The sequence below is a fragment of the Arachis hypogaea genome, chromosome 19, assembly GCF_003086295.3.
Source record: "Arachis hypogaea cultivar Tifrunner chromosome 19, arahy.Tifrunner.gnm2.J5K5, whole genome shotgun sequence".
NCBI classification, from domain to species: domain Eukaryota; kingdom Viridiplantae; phylum Streptophyta; class Magnoliopsida; order Fabales; family Fabaceae; genus Arachis; species Arachis hypogaea.
In genome coordinates this window covers 23,758,457-23,776,781 of record NC_092054.1, presented here as the reverse complement: position 1 = coordinate 23,776,781, position 18,325 = coordinate 23,758,457, and the positions used below count along the sequence as shown (strand labels likewise).

General features: G+C 25.1%; 1 protein-coding gene across 1 annotated transcript; it reads left to right on the top strand.

The window, feature by feature from the left end:
• Positions 1–4,423: 4,423 nt before the first annotated feature.
• LOC112776733 (long chain acyl-CoA synthetase 1) lies at positions 4,424–17,867 on the top strand. Its single transcript, XM_025820968.3, has 20 exons — positions 4,424–4,639; positions 6,236–6,410; positions 7,727–7,790; positions 7,901–7,990; positions 8,078–8,134; positions 8,246–8,294; positions 8,487–8,563; positions 8,655–8,694; positions 8,859–8,953; positions 10,359–10,526; positions 12,074–12,184; positions 12,589–12,676; positions 13,069–13,135; positions 13,274–13,349; positions 14,214–14,331; positions 15,080–15,325; positions 15,705–15,844; positions 16,112–16,294; positions 16,990–17,109; positions 17,526–17,867. The coding sequence occupies exons 2-20, from the start codon at positions 6,262–6,264 to the stop codon at positions 17,577–17,579; spliced, it is 1,992 nt and encodes a 663-aa protein (XP_025676753.1). The 5' UTR covers positions 4,424–4,639; positions 6,236–6,261; the 3' UTR covers positions 17,580–17,867.
• Positions 17,868–18,325: the final 458 nt, after the last annotated feature.

Sequence of the window (18,325 nt, the reverse complement as noted above, 5' to 3'; positions counted from 1 at the left end):
AATGTTATAATTAAAAGTTAGAATCAAAATTCAATTATTTTAAAAAAATTAATTTTATAACTATCAATATAATTTTTTTATACTAATATCTAATTATATTTTTATATACATAGAGAGAAAAATATTATTTTTAAATAACAAGTATAAAAACTAATTATTTCTATTTGTGCAACAGACTTAACACCTAATTAAATATAAAAGTATACACGTTAAATTGTTTCAAATTTTAGATAACGAATATTAAAATTAATTGTTAATATTAGTCAGAGACTTTTGTAAACCTACGAATTTTTTTGTAAAAGTAGTTTGATTTTATAAATCTTTTGTGTCACGGAAATGTTTGTTAACTAAAGAAAATCAGCCAAAAACAGTCATAACTTGCCTTATTTAGTATTCATTAATTGTTGCGATAATTAATTAAGGCTAAATAAGGCAAGTTCTGGCTATTTTTTTTGTCTACCTAGCACTATCCTTGTGCCATGCATAATCTATACTGTCAGAATAAAGTGGACTGTAATTTTAAAAAATGTATATTCTCATAATGTTATTACGGGTAAAAATACTAGTTTATCATTAATTTTTGAAATCATGTAGTCCATATCTCAGTTTGGTTTGTTATTAAAATTTAGGGATAAGTATTTTTTTTCATCCCCAAAATCTGGGGTCGAAATCAAAATCGTCCCCAACCTTTTTTTTTATTAAAATTATCCTCAACGTTCAAAAACGCTTTAAAATAATCATTTCTCGAATTTTTGAACCAAAATACCCTCATCATCATCATTCTCTTCTTCCTCACCCTAACCCCCCCCCCCACCCACCCACCCCTCACCCCCTCCCTCACCGTAACCCTCCCCACCCCCACCCCCTCATCATAACCCCCCACCCCCTCACCCCACTCCCTCACCGTAACCCCCAACCCCCTTTCTCATGCCCCTCTTTTCATGGTCATCATCATCATCATCAACAGATTTCATCAACAACAACAAATTTTATCAAAAATCTAGAAATTCAAATTTCAGCAACAACAAATTTCATCAACAACAACAAATTTCATCAAAATTTCAGTTCACAGAAGAAGAAGAAGAAGAAAAAGAAGAAGAATAAACAGAAGGCAGAAAGTAAAAGCAGAAAAGCATAGGCGGCGGCGGGCTGGACGATTTTAAAGCGTTTTTGAACGTTGAGGATGATTTTAATAAAAAAAAAGTTCGGGGACGATTTTAATTTTGACCCCAGACATTGAGGACGAAAAAAGTACTTATCCCTAAAATTTATTAAAGACTTGATTTGATTTTTATTTGTTTAGTAGTATTTTTAGGTATTTAAAATTTAAATTAAATATGATCTAATCTAATAAAATTAAATCTGATTTAAATAGATAGAGTCAATTTTAGAGTTATATATAGTAAGATTTGATCTACTTTTATACTAATATGTTAGGTATCTATTTAAATACTTTTTATAAGACAATTAAAACAAATTTTGATGAATAAATTTTTTTAGTTATTTTATGCACGGTTTTTATTGTATGATCAAATAAGGTGAATAATTTATTTTATTTGTTGCATGAAAAAATTGAAGGATCTAATCAAAAGTAATTCTGTGTATTAGTTACTTAGTTCTTTTAGTTTTCATCTTTTAATATAGATTGTCAAGGACATATTTTTTAAAAATCTACTAATTAAAAAAATTTTTTTTGATGACCTAAATTACTAAGAATAAATTTTTTAGGAAATTAAAAAAAAATTCTTTTTCTATCTTTTTGTATTTTTGCTGTGTCTCTTTTTCTAGTCTTTTATTCTTCATCAGTACATTATATTTATTGAAAAAATTATTTGGTATGCTTTTTAAGCTAATAGGTTGGTATAATTTTAATTTAATTTATGAAAAAATTGCACAATAAACCTTCTTCCTGACTTGTATTAAAGGAACATTAACCATCAACCGGGTCAATCCTATCCCCCTTAACTTACGGCAAATAAAAAGTGATAAATAATGTTGGAGTAGTAGTTGTTTGGCGTCGAGTTTTCTTTTACAATAACCATTACATTGAGTAGTATAGTAATTTCCTACCCTGCTTTAATTTCCTTGTTATGAAATACCATGTAGTTAATTAAGATAAGACGCCATACACATAAAGGACGACAATCTGCTGGATTGGTCGCAAGTTTTTAAAGCAATAACAACGATTCATAATTTCAAGAGGTTGCGGTTGATATTGACTTATGAGGATTTATTTATTTAGTGTTTTTAACCCATATTGTGTTTCACCAAAGATAATAGGCAATGAGATGGAATCATGCAAGTGTCCAAGATTCGAATAGCTCCAAAATGCGAGACACGTGAGGTTTATCAGAAGGGACATGTTTATTTATTATTTTTTTATATAATATAATAAAAAATAAAATAGAATTATCGTTTAATGATTAAAAGATTTGTAAAAAAATTTAATTTAAAAGGATCGGATTTGATTTCTATCGAATGATAAATAATGTTGTTACTATTTAAGTTTTTTTATTAATCAAATTTAATTAAATTAGTCTAATATAACAAAATTAATTATAACTAATATTATGCTAAATCTTATTTTTTAATTTAGTCGGATCTAGTTCATAACAAAATTTAAATGTGTAACATTATTCAAAAATAATAAAAGAGAAATTTAAAATAAGTAAAGTGAAAAATAAAGTTTAAAAAATTTATATTTCGGATAAATTAGTCTCTAAACAAAAAGTATTAATAAAGTCTTCCGGAATAACACATGTGGACACACCACCTTTAAATTATCTTCTATAATTAGAGTAAAAAGTCTTAATTTAAACTAATTTGTATACGTTTATTATTTTAAAGAACTTTATTGATACTTTATTTTTTAGAACTAATCTATCTAAAATATAAATTTTTAAAAATCTATTTCTCATTTTACTCTAATACAAATCTTACATATATTTTTAAATTAGTTTAATTTTCATATATTTTGTAAAAACATACATCTAATTTTATATTGATACATTGTCAAAAATAATTAATTTTTAAATTTATTATTTAAAAAATATTAAAATATATAAAATTTGATTGAGCATATAAATTTTTTTATTATAATATTAATACATTAAAATTAATCTCTAATAGTAATATATCACAAAATATTGTATACATTATTTCTTAAAGTCCCTCACTACACAATCCTTTATTATTCTCATCCTTTGTCAAAAGACCAGTGATTAATTTAGGCGAAGACTCGGGTCTTTAAATTAAGATCTTTGATTTCGTTCATTATTAAATAAATGATTATATATTAAATTTTTAATACACGAATATAAATTAAAAATATTGCTATATTTTTAAAATCGTTATTTTAATTCTGATATTAAATTTTTAATTTGTTTAAATTTTAAATTTTTAACAAAAATTTAATTAGAGGAAGATTTATCTTTTTATTATTTTTTATAAAATTTATAATATTAATTTTTTATTTTTATTTTATTATTATTTGATACTTTTTTTATTTTACGAATGTGATCATTTTTACGAGTTGAATTTTTATTTATAACTTTTATAATTTTTAATAATTTTTTTATTATTTTTGAAAATTTATATTTTAATCTATTAATTCTTATCGTTAATTGTTCTATTTTTAGTACGGCAATTCTTATTTTATTTTTGAATTCATTTGAATAAAATTTATTGTGAAATTAAGATTTAAAAAAATATTTTATATTAATTTAAGAAATTAAGTGTCATTTGAATTAATATTAATTAGAATCATTAATTTTTAATTTATTAATTTAGATAATTTAATTATTTTTTATATCTTTTAATTTACTTGTTGATTCAATTTTATTCATAATTTAAATTTTTATTATTAAGCCACATTTTTTAGAGTACAATTTTTAATTGTGATCAAATAATCAACTTTAGAAAAAAGTTATTTTTATCGCTTTTATATGAATGGTGACCTTAATTTAAGCATACCCATTAAAGATAAAAAAAAAATATGAAAAAAAAGAGAAGTATAAAAGATACATGAAAATTATCAATTTTTATAAAAAAATATATAAAATTTAAAAACTTTTTTATTAATAATAATTTTAATATGTGGATTTTCTACACCATGAAAGACAAAAAATTTCTAAAACAGAAAAATGTATAAAAAATAAAATAAAGATTATGAGATTAATTTTGATACACAAATAGTATAAAACGTTTTGCACAGATAATCATTCACGCAGTCAATATAAAAAGTATTTATTTTTGTTAATATGACATTATATGATTGAATGCATGTGTATATAATTGGATGCATATGTAAAATAATTTTACACTAACAATGTATTAAAATTAAATTAAAAGATTATTTCTGAAAAACATATCCCCATCATAATTCGTCTCAACCACCTTATTTAAAACTGCAACTCCTCTTCTGGCTGTATAAAATTGGCAACCATCTCGCTTCAACTTCATTGGATCATTGCATGTCATTACTTTACTTTTACAAAGATAATAATAACAAGAAAGGTATATAGAAAAACAACTACTCACTTCACTATATACTTTCTTTCTTTCCTGCCGACGAACGCCACATATTCTACACGCCCACTCTGCGCGTCTTGTCATCATCATCCTCTTTGATTCTCTAACTGTACGGACTACATGCTCATCTTTCATTTTTTTTGTTTTCTTTTTCGGATTTTGGATTCTCTTTCTCTTTCTCTGTGGTCTTCTCAAATTGGGTTTTCAAGCTTTTCTTTATAAAATGAATTACCATGGTCTAATTAACCATCTATGTGATTTGGGATCTTTTAATAACGAAGAAGAAACGAGGACTTAAATGGTAAAATAATGTTCATTTTAATATGCATTTAATTAACCATGAGTACAAAACTGAAGGATCCAGTTGAGTCATTGTTAATTATTCTGAGTTATTGTTTAATTCTTTACTGTTATTTTATTTTTTGACAGTATGCCTGCCTATCTCAGTATTCAGTACTTTTTATGCTTCATTCCAACTTTTGCATGCCGTAACTTTTTGTTATTTACCAACACCAAAGTTTACAGTTGTATTTAAATTATTTAATAATTTTTAACTATTAATTTTATTTAAAAATGCATAAGTTTTTATATTTATTAGATAATTTTAAAAAAATGTAAATGAAAAGAGACGGTACAGTTTTGACTTTTGATGAAAGAAAAGCTATTTATATGAAGATTTTAAAATTATTAATTGACCCCAAATGATAAAATAATATATATCACAAAAGGCTTGTTATAAGTTTTAGTTTGAAAAATCTCCCTCTCCATACCTCATAATTACTTCTGCCGAAACTCCTGCACAACCACCAAGGAACTCAGATCATTTGGAAAGATCATCCAAAAACTTTTTTGTTGCGTTGTCAATGAAGAGTTATGGCCTTAAATTAAAATATTAGTTTTGACTTTATTTGTTTCTTTTTTATAGTTTGACGTTGAAAGTACAATTTTTATGAAAATGTTTTTGACAAAGGTAATTTTTGTTATTTATATTGAAGTTGTTTAGTTTTTTCATTTTTGTTTAATAGACCTATTGTTTGGAATCAAAGAATAATAGAACAAATATTAAAAGAAGATAATTTGATGAAAATTAGAAGAACTCAACATGCACAGAAGGAGAAGCTGTCATGGAGTGATGTTGAGAGAGGGGTTTGTTGGGAAAGTTATTGTATGCGACACAATTCAAAAATTTAACAAACATTAAATAAGGATATTTTAATAATTTTTTTAAATAAAAATTTATATACAGTTATTTTTATATAAAATTAATAAATAAAATTATTAAATAATTTAATAGATTTAACTAAATTATTATTTAATAATTATTAATTATTAATTTTATATTTACACAATTGTATGTGAGTTTTACTGTTTTCTTTGACTAAAATTCTTATGAAACACCGAAAGTCAAGCATGATTTTTGTGCACCGTTTATTGAGATTATTTAAATTGACCGACAAAAAAGAAAAAAAAGAAATGCTAGAGGCCAGCAATTTTAATGTTTTGTAATTATTAATTGGCTATCAAAAGTGTTTTTAATGGTGTGAGATTACATCTAATAGTGAAAAATCACTCACTTTTGTTTTGATGGTTAAGTGCTGACCAGAAAACACAAAAGTTGCTGGCTCATAGACTTTTCCAAAAAAAATATATAGTTTTTCTTTCAAGTTTTACATTTTGACAGGGTGCTGTTTTTATTCACATGTAGTTGATTCTAAAAGAAAAGAAGAGAAGATGCTGAAGAACTTTGCTACTAAGGTTGAAGAAGGAAAGGAGGGTGAAAATGGAAAACCATGTGTCGGTCCAGTTTACAGAAACCTGCTGGCGAAGAATGGATTTCCTCCCATGGATCCTGATTTCAGTACTACTTGGGATATTTTCAGGTACTTTAATTTCATTTCAGTCTGTATCATAGTCTCTATTTTCTTGTGAAGGGAAGTATAGAATAGAAGAGAATAGAAGAGTAGAGAATAAGAAAAATGCATGAGCAAGTTATTAAATGCAGTAGTTCAGCAATGGCTAGTTTCATTTAGTGTTCTTATCTATCTATATGAACTGGGTTGGATGAGAAGTTAAAGGCAGTGGTCCATTTTCCAAGATGTACTAACATGCGTTGGATTCAGTTTAGGTAGGATGATAAATTGATAATACATTATTATGTGGCCACGATTTTGAATGGACCTCAACATTTCAAAATTAACAATTTGGTCCATGCCGTCCATCAACTTTTGTTTTCTAGTTACTTTTGGTGTCTTTTTGGTTTTTATAGGGTTTAGTTATCATGTGCATTAAAGCATAGCTATTATATTTAAGGATTTATTTATTTTTTGTTTAAGAACACTAAGTTTATAAATTAAAATTTTTTTATTATTTGATTTATATTTATTAAATAAAAATATTTAAAATTTTTTACTAATAATAAATTTATCATGTATTTACACGTTAGTTAAACTCAATTAGTATTTTTATATTTTATTTAATAATAAATTAAATATAAAAAATAAATTAAAAAGCATAATTTATTATTTTTCTACAAACAAAAAATTTTAAAAAATATAATTATTAAAGCTTAATAAAAATAATAAAAAATAAAGAGGAAGTATAGAGAGCCAATAGAATATCTGTACAATGTGTATAATGGAAGTTTAGGGATGTCCGATTCAGTATTAGAAATATAACCATTAGTGTTACCTTTTCCTATCAGTTTAAGCTTTTAGGATGAGTGGTTTCATGACATGGTATCAGAGCTTAGATCCGAAAGGTCAAGAGTTATGAAATGTGTATTATCCCTGGTACCCGAATGCTTATTCTAGATAATATGGGTAATGTTCATTTTTTAACTCAGCCCATTATACACATTATACAAATATTTTATTGGCTCTTAACAGGATTCAAAAATAAATTATATTTTTATTAATATTTTTATATTTTTTCTGCCAAAAAAATATAAAATACACTAATTTAATATATCAAAACATAATATTTATATTTTTATTTTATTTATCAAACACAATTTTATATCTTCTAATTGCTATAGTGATGTTCTGTATTTATAAACAAATTCATCCAAAATAATTTTAGATTATTGTCTTGGTTGAATAATTTTAGCTACTTCCGTTCTCTTTCATCCGTTTGTGTTGTCAGTTTCATGAAATGAATTTGGGAAAGACTTAAAGTGATCTTTCTCTGATGATTGCAGTGTCTCTGTCAAAAAACATCCAAAAAATCGGATGCTGGGATGGCGTAAAGTTATCGATGAAAAGGTTTTATTTTACTTTTTTTTTTCTTGTCAATAATCCATTTTTGTAATGCGCATCACTACTGTACTACCTCATGGCAAGAACCTTAAGATTTAATTTGTTGTTGTTAATAGTTTGGACCATATGTTTGGAAAACATATAAGGAAGTTTATGATGAAGTTCTGCATATTGGTTCTGCTTTAAGAGCTTCCGGTGCTGAACCTGTAAGTGAATAATGCTTTGAAAACATTTCCATTGTTAATTAGAAAATTATTTGTAGATAGTTATGAAAATTAATGTTCATATCACAGGGTTCTCGAATTGGAATTTATGGATCTAACTGTCCTCAATGGATAGTGGCAATGGAGGTATTATGACATTTCAATAATCAATTGTATTCTATTTTTTTTTCATAATAGTAATAATATTAATAATGCTAATATGGTTCATAATCCTGTTTAATAACCAATGGTTTATAGGCTTGTTCTGCCAACAGCTTTATTTGTGTGCCTCTCTATGATACTCTAGGTAAGTTTTTTGGGAATTGATTTCATTGAAAACGTTAATTTTTATACATTCACATTCAATTGTGTATACCTTCATTTATAGACAACAATAGTTAACTCTAATTGTGTATACCTCTTTCACATTCAATAATTTATTTGTTAGGTGATTCTTGTTATTTGTTATTGATTCGATGGAAATTAAACATAAATGCAGGCGCCGGTGCTGTTAATTTTATTATAGATCATGCAGAAGTTGATATTGTTTTCGTCCAAGATAAGAAGGTGAAAGAGGTAATAAGGGTCATTTAATTTTCATGACATGGTTCATGATGAATTCACATGCATATATTCAGAAGCAATAATAAAATTTCTCATTTTGCAGCTTTTGAAACCTGATTGTATATCTGCTAAGCGACTGAAAGGTAAAATTGGTTTGGTAGTAGTTCAATTTCAAATAATAAATTTATTTTCATTTTTCACCAAATTAAAATATCGGTCTTTAACATAGTATTGTTCTTAATTAATTTGTGTGCTACATTTATAAATTATAAGGCACTTAACTGAAATTTGATTGTGGTGACATCAGCAATGGTGTGCTTCACTTCATTAACAGAGGAACAAAAAAATAAGGCAGCCGCAATCGGAATTAAGCCATATTCTTGGGAAGAGTTCTTGCATATGGTAGGTCCACATTGAGATTTTTATTCAATAAAAAATAATAATAATAATTCAACAATGTATTTTAATTGTATTTGAAAAGCTTTTCTCGAGACATAATTTCAAAGATAATAATTATAATGTGTTTTAAGATGACATATGTTAAGATTGTTATTAATAGATTTTTTAAGTTTTTAAATTTTTTGTTATAATTTCTTTTTTAAAAAAATTTCACTCTTTTTTCTGATCCTAAGAGATGATAAAATGATATTTTCGTCTTTTTTATTTATAAGATATAGATTCTCTTTCTTTATAATTTTTAAAATTTTTTTTTAATTTATTTTAAATTTTTTATGTTAATTAGTATTAATTTACTTATTTTTTTTAAAAAAAAGTATATTTTTAAATATCTTTTAACAAAAATTTTATTTTTTATAATTAAATTTTATTTATCAAAATACTTTGCAACAAATCATTTTTTTAATGATCAAATTATTTTTTTCGAAAATACAAATGACGGTCACTCTTACTTTTGAAGGTTATCTTTGGAGGATCATGCTTCTCCTTTTTCGGATGGCTTTCTCAGATTTTTCTAAAAATTTTAAAAAATATTTTGGTATAAATATAATTTAATTAAGAAAAAATAATTTGTTAAAGAGTATTTTAATAAACAAAATTTAATCACAAAAAATAAAATTTTTGTTAGATGATACTTTTGTAAAAAAATAATTTTTTTTAAAATTGATAAAATTAATGTTAGTTAACACAAATTTAAAATGGATTAAAGATGAAATTTTTTAAATGTTATAAAGGAAGAGAATATATATTTTACAAATAGAATAAAAAATATTATTTTAGTATTTTTCAAGAGAAGAGAATGACACTTTTTTTTCTAATTAAAAATTTAATTTTATATTTTAAAAACACATATTAGAGTTAAATTCTAATTATAAAAGCTTGTTGGACTTGTTGGATAACGGAAATAGGTATGGAGAATAGTAAAACATTTTTATTTGGAAATACTATATAAAAAATTATCTCAATTTTTTTCTTCTTTATCTATATGTTTTAATTTATGTTGTTTTATCTTTTTATTTATTTATGTATCATAGACAATTTTTTAATAGAAAAATTTTAGATAATTAACATCTTTTTGTATTTGCATTGTATTTAAATTAATATTAGTTAATTTTTTTCTTTTGGCCTAAAAATATTAGTATTCAATTTTTTTTTTTTTTTTTTTTTTTTTTTTTTTTTTTTACGGTTACTCCCTTCTTAAGATTGTGAACTAAAAAATTGGGTGTTCCGATACTTTTTTAAAAACATATAAAAACATGGTAATAAAATCTAAACACTACTATATGGTACTAATAGAATTGTTTTACATTTGTGAACATGTTTTGGTGCAATTTATTGTCCGTACATACAGGGAAAAGAAAAGCCATGTGAGATTTATCCACCTCGTGCTCAAGACATATGCACTATAATGTATACAAGTGGGACAAGTGGAGACCCCAAAGGTGTTGTTTTATCGCATGAAAATATTGTTGCTTTAGTACGAGGCATGGATCTTTTCTTGGAACAGTTTGAAGACAAGGTAAAATCTCATGCTTATATTAGCTAGCTACTTCACCTACTGTTAATTTTAAAAAAGTCTAGTGAGAAAGAAATGAATATTAGAAAGAAACGTTTGAAACTAAACATAATAATAAAAAGTCTAAATACAAATAAAAAAATATTTGGAAGAGAAATAAAATAAAACTAATTTTATAGTTTAAAATTTAGAGTGGTTGGCCATCAACGACGGTAGATGATTGGAAATTGTGGTGTTAGAAGAATGAAGAAAAAAAATTGAAAAAAGAGTAAAATGGTATTTTTCAAAAATAATAAAAGAGAGAAAATAGTGAGTGGTATATTTGTTTCGCTGTGAGCTAATAATTGATTATTGATTGAAGTTGGCTGATATTTTATTGCCATTTTAGTGGGCCTGTTAATTTAATTATTCTAAATTCTATAAACAATCATATTAGATAATTAATTAGAGTATCAACTAATAAAAATTAAGTATTAGTTGGGTTGTAAATAAATAAAAAAAATATTTAAAATCAAATAAAAAATTTTATCCAAAACTTAGTGAGAAGAAATATTTGAAACGTAATAAAAAGAAATATCTAAAATAATTGTAAAAAAATTGAAAATTTGAACACAATAAAAACTCTTTTAATTATGATAAAAAAAACACAATAAATATTCTTATACTCAGGTTTCAAATGTTTAAACTTTAGAGGTTTAATTTTTTTTTTGAAAATGTATAATAAAAAATAAATAAAATTAAACTATTAAAAAAAAGACATCATTTTAGATGTTTCTTATACTTAAATTTTAAATATTTAACTTTTAGAAATTTCAGATATTTAATTTTTTCTGAGAATGTACGTAAGTAAATGAAAATAAATAATATTTTTGAAATTTAGATATTTAAATTTTAGAGGTTTTAGATCTTCTTTTTCTATTATTTTAGATATTTTATTTTTTAGGTTTTGGATGTTCTTTTCAACAATTTTAAATATTTTTTTGTTAGGTTTTTATAGTATTTTATGATTTTAAATGTTTTTCCTGTTAAATTTTGAATGTTTTTTATTTCAATAATTTTAAATATTTTGTTTTTGTTCAGAATTTTGCAATAAAGTTGGTTAATTTGTTAAAATATTAGTTGAAAAGAGTGTTAGTTACCGAAAAAAAAAACAAATAAATTCCCAAATCAAAATTACAAATTAACCCTCGTTCTTTCAAAATATGATCTATTTGGCCCCAATAAAATAAAAAGGATTTTCTCGATATATTATTATATTTTTCTTGAAAATAGCTTAACAGAGAGATTAAGCTGACAAAAACTTTAAGAAATAAAGAATTATTTCGTTTATTTATTTATTTTATAAAGGATTATTTCAAATTTGTAGACTAATACATTGCCCTCTTTTAATTTGTTAGATATTAATTTGCTGAAAACAAAAACTAACGAAGACTAATTTAAAAGTTTATAATTAAAAAAAAAGTTAATAGTGGAAATTGAAATGAGCATAAAAAGAATGAAAGCTTGGAAATGGATTATCTGAGAAAAGTGTTTTAATTTAATTTGCACAGATGACAGTTGAAGATGTGTATTTATCGTTTCTTCCGTTGGCTCATATTCTTGATCGCACAATTGAAGAGTACTTCTTCCGCAATGGTGCATCTGTTGGCTACTATCATGGGGTACGTACCATTCTCTTATTTATGCATCATTTTATATTAAAAGGAACGCTAGAACTTTAGTAAAATTTATTAGTTCTGGTTATTAGTTACTCATTAATGTTAAAAATATAAATTAAAAATATATTATTAAATTATTAAATTAAAAGAATAAACTAATAATTAAAAATTTTGACAAAAAAAAATTACACTGATTTTTTATTTTTTTCGTGTATTTATTCTACTAAATTAATTGGATTTTCTTGTTAAAGGTTTAAGGAAAAAAAAGTCACTTCAGTAGTGTAAATATTAGTCATTAGTTAAATTTTGATGTTAGAATTTATCTTGGTTTATTCATCTTATACACTTTTATTTTTTCATTTTATCTATATATCTCGTAATTAACTTTTGGGGTTGTTTGCGTGAAGGATCTAAACGCTTTGAGGGATGATTTAATGGAGTTAAAGCCAACACTATTTGCCGGTGTGCCACGTGTCTTCGAAAAAGTATATGAAGGTAAAAAGATTACACGTTGACATACAAGTCTCTTAATTTAACATGCGTTAGGCAGAACAAATAAAGTATAATAAAGAATATGGTTCAACTAATTTAAACTAAAATATTAATGAAATGAAATGTTTATATAAATTATTTTTTTTAGAAAGAAAATAGTGTACCTTCTTCTCACAACTACATTAAACACATCATAATATCTCATTTAGTCATTTTAATTTTTTTTTATCTTAAAAAAACAAGTGCATTCAGGAGGGGTTTAGATCGAGGATGGAGAAGGTCATATAATTGAAACCTTCATAAAAAGATGACAAGTTGAAGAAAAAATGTTACATATATATCTATAATAGCCAATGTATCAAAGAAAGTCAAAAGAATGTAATATTTATTTTCAGGTATCAAGAAAGCAGTGGATGAACTCAATCCATTCAGGAGAGCAGTATTTGGCATGCTCTACAACTAGTAAGTTCGTTGATAGCATAACATTTTTGGAAAAGGGTAGAATTGTCTATATAAGTTATGATTTTTTTACTAAATTGTAATTCATAAATAGTTCATCAGTTAACTAATCACATTTATACTCTGAATCCCCTGATACAGCAAACTTGGCTGGATGAATAAAGGATATAAGCAGAGAGAAGCATCACGTTTAGCGGATCTATTGGCCTTTAGAAAGGTTCTATCACTTCTCTAATAGCTGTTTTTTAAAAAAATAAATAAAAGGTTGAATTATTTTATAAATTTTTATAATTTTACTCAATTTTTAATTAAGTTGTTATAATATAAAGCAAGTTTGTCACCAAGTTTTTATACTATATAAAAATTTTAATCAAATTCTTATAGTTTATATATTTGAAAGTAAATCCCTATTGTTCAAAAATTTTGTGATCAACTTAATATTGTAATGTACCTCATAATTTGTGCCTTTAATTATACTATTAAATATATTGGCCATCTGGGTTAATATCCAAATTTGTTATTGAAAGATAATATATTATCTAAGTTTTGTCAGTTAAATAATGACATGTTATATTAAATATCATGTGATATAATAATATAGCAGATTAATATTGTATATTACAAAATGATTGGTTAATATGTTATGTCTTATATTTTTATGATCAATCATTTATAATACGTGACACTTAACATAATATAATTATATTTTTTAAAAATTAATATGACTAACAAAATTTATTAGAGTCTAATTTAAATAATAAATTATCTTTTAAAAATTGAGTTAAATATTAACCCTCGGTATTATTTTTTAGCTAATTCAAGAGGGTTTTGGTGTACAAATAACATTTTTTAAATATATTTTACAATATAAGGATTTGGTTGTAAACGCTCACGCTATAAAGATTTTGTTGAAAATTTTTGCATAGTTCAGAAAGTTGATCACAAAGTTTTAAGCTACAAAGATGAAACTGAAAATCGAATAAAATCATAAACAAGGGTAAAATAATGAAAGCTTCAAAGTTGTGGGGATTAAAAAGCAGCGGAGTCGTTATTTGTGAAGTGTTGTGATTTATTTTGGTAGGTGAAAGCGAGGCTTGGTGGGCGAGTTCGACTAATCATTTCTGGAGGGGCAGCTTTGAGCCCCGAAATAGAAGAGTTCTTGCGTGTTACTTGTTGTGCCTTTGTATGTCAAGGCTATGGTAAGCATCTTGCTCACGTCACATAACTTATAAAAATTGCTTTAAACTGAGAGCAAAATTAAATTTTAATTAGAATAAAATGATAAATAAATTTGTCAGTGAGAATTTACACTTCAAATAGATTAGTTTAAAAAATAATATATAAATAAGGTTCTTTAAGATAGTAGAAGTAGATACACTATTTTTAAATTAGTCTCTATAATTAGAGTAAAAAGTCTTAATTTAAACTAATTTGTCTATATTTGTTATCTTGGAAAACTTTATTAGTATTTTTTGGTTTAATTATTTTATTGGTCTCTATAGTTTCACCAAATTTTTAGGTTCCTACATTTTTTTTCTTTTTAATTAGGTCTCGACACTATTTTAATTTTGTAATTAGATATTTTTCACATCAAAAACGTTAAAATTAACAAAATATTTCTTTCAAAATATGAGATCAAAGATCTAGTTAAAATTTTAATTATAAATACTTTTAATTTATGAAAAAATATTCAATTAAGTCTAATATTTTTTACACTAGAAAAGATTTAATTATAAAACTAAAAGCAATTTACGAATCCAATTGACAAAAAAAATACAAAGGCTTAATAGAAAATTTGATAAAATTATAAAGACTAATAAAATAATTAAACATATTTTTCTCCTTTAAAAATTAATCTATCCAAAATATAAATTTTTAGGTATTTATTTGTCCTTTTATTGTTGTTAGTTCTTGATACATCATTAACACAATGGTTGATGTATCCAGGTTTGACTGAAACGTGTGGACCAACAACACTTGGATTTCCTGATGAAATGTGCATGTTGGGTACCGTTGGTGCTGTTTCTATATTCAACGAGCTGCGCTTAGAGGAGGTTCCAGAAATGGGATACAATCCTCTTGCAACTCCTCCATGCGGCGAGATTTGCATCAGGGGCAAAACTGTCTTTACCGGATATCACAAAAGTCCTCAGCTCACCACCGAAGCCATTAGAGATGGATGGTTTCACACAGGTTTTTTTTCAATTTGAATACTATTAACTCCACTATATGATAAAAATAGCAAGATTTTAAAACCAAACATATTGGACTAAAAGCTTTAGTTGAAAAAATAATTTGTTCACCTAGTATTTTTTAAATTATTTTTATTAGTAAAAAAGAAAAGCTAATAGTTTTATACATATGACACTGAATGATGATGATAACGACGTGGTTATACATATGCATCGATCATACTGCCATCTATGATGCATCAATAAATTAAACAGTAATGATTAACACATTTGAAATTTTAGGGTTTAATAAATTTGTACATGCTTATAATTTGAACAACCAAATTGAAGTTTTTACTGGATCTAAATTGGGTGTTATTTAATTTCTGGGTATCCCTCAGGTGACATAGGAGAAATGCTTCCCAATGGTGTTGTGAAGATCATTGACAGGAAGAAGAATCTTATCAAGCTTTCTCAAGGAGAGTACATAGCACTTGAGCATCTCGAGAATGTTTATGGAGTTACTCCAATAGTTGAAGATGTCAGTATTCCATTCTCTTTTCGTTAAAGACTCACGTGCAGTTATTTGTATGTGAAGTTAATAATTGAAAATCGTTAGACGATCATTAATCAAATTTATCAAACCATCTAACAATTTTCAAATATCAACTTTATATGAAGACACGAAAACTAACTGTACATGAATTTTTACTTTTTTTTTTTTTTTTTTTTTTGCAATTTCAATCCATAGTCACTACTGATAATGAATATAGTTACATTCATTTTTTTGGGCGTGTTTTGATTTTAGATCTGGGTTTATGGGAATAGCTTCAAGTCAATGCTGATTGCAGTAGTAGTGCCAAATGAAGAAATTACAAATAAGTGGGCACATTCAAACGGTCACATAACATCTTTCCCCAAACTCTGTTCTCTTGATCAATTGAAGAAACATGTGCTATCGGAGCTCAAATCAACTGCTGACAGAAACAAGGTAATAACATTAATATATACTGTGTCTATTAATAATTCATATTTTCATTAAATAAACGTGTGAATTATAAAAATAGTTAATATCTTATATGAAAAAATTTAATTGATTAATACTTTTTTTTTGTCTTATTTTTTAATTAATATTAGTCAATTCTTTTCCTTTTTACACTAAAAGTATTAGTTTCTAGCATTGCTTTAGATATTAAATAATGTTACACGTCTAAATCTTTCTGTTAATCAAGTCAACTAAATTTTTTTAACATAATCAAAATTAATTATGACTAACATTATTCCAAATCTTATAATTTAACTTGGTTAGACTTAGATGTATAGTATTATTTATAAATATTTTATTTAAAAAATCTTGTATTCAAGTTTTGGAAATAGAAAAAAAGGTTTTAAATATATATATATGATAGATAATATTTTAGAAACAAAACTTTGTACAATAAATCCTTTTCCATATTCATTACTGTTCTTAATGTTCTCACCGAATCAATGGCATGCTTATTTTTATATATATTTTGACATTTTGTCAAGTATGATAAACAAACATGTAATCTTGTTGTTTTGAAAAATTTGCAAACTGTGCAGCATTAAGGCTAATAATATAGACAAATTTTTGGTTTTTTTTTCTTTTTCTTTTTTTTTAGTTTTTAAACTAGTTTTCTTATAATGTATGTTTCATCAAACTAGTTGAGGGGATTTGAACATATCAAAGGGGTGATATTGGACCCACTTCCATTTGACATGGAAAGAGATTTGGTGACTGCAACACTCAAGAAGAGAAGAAACAACATGCTCAAGTATTATCAGGTAATTTAATTTAGGTCCCTTCTATGTGTCTTATTATCAAGTATTCTATTTTTTCTTTAATTTATTTGATATTTTACCCCCTTCTTTCCACTTATTCACAATAAAGTTTGCTTAACTAATGAGTGTTATTGGAATAGTATGTAGTAAGAAATTAAAAATAAAATAAAGATAAAAATCTATGGTAGAAACACATTAATATAGTTTTTTTCTCTTTTTATTTGTAAGATCCTAAAAGTAGAAAATAATCTTTTCACAAACAAAACAAACACAGTTTTCAGTACATTCAAAATTAAATGTTTTTGCAAATTCAATAAATTTCTTGTTTGATTGATTTCTTAACCAATCACTAACCCCCTTATCATAGAACACTAGTTACCCTATTAAAAGTACTCATAAAATTGCTGAAATTTTAACAGGAGCAAATAGATGAACTATACCAGAATTTGGCGGGAGACAAGAAAAAACTATGAGTATCCAAAGACGGTGAACCTGTTTATGAGTCTCCATGTGCTTTTGTTTGTTGTACGATGATGTATTATGCAATAATTAAACATGTACTTCTACTCAAGTTCCGAAACTATATATATTATTTTGAGTTACTAGCATGTAAATAGTTAATAATCAGTGTGAGTGTGTATTATATATTAAGTGCTGGCCATCATATGACTAATGAAAATAGTGTGTGATAGTAAGCGAAAATGTCTTCCATTCTTGTCTCTTCGATATAAATTGAGAATACATGAAGATTTAGAGATCAATTTATGCTCTTCACGAAAACAACAAAACTAACCACAAAAAATAGTAACGAATTAGGGTTTGGATAGTTAGATATTGGTTTACTATCTTAGGAACGTGGACTATATATATGTTCAGCAACCATGTTATATATATATATACTAGTTATTAAAATCAGTAATCAGAATAAAATATAAACTAAAATATAAATACATATTGAAAATAAATTAAATCATATATATATATATATATATATAGAACGTGAGTAAAATTATGGTATCAAAATGCTGAATTGATCCATGGTAGAAATTGTTCATGTCCCCACCAATCCTTCCAGCATCAACAAACAGTTTTTTTCCATTCTAGTTCTTGATAAACTTGATTGAAACTCCTACAAATCATGGCAGCAGCTAGCACTTCATGCAATTGGTGCGAATTCACTTGAAGACTATCTCAACAAACAAAGTTTTACAAAAATTCT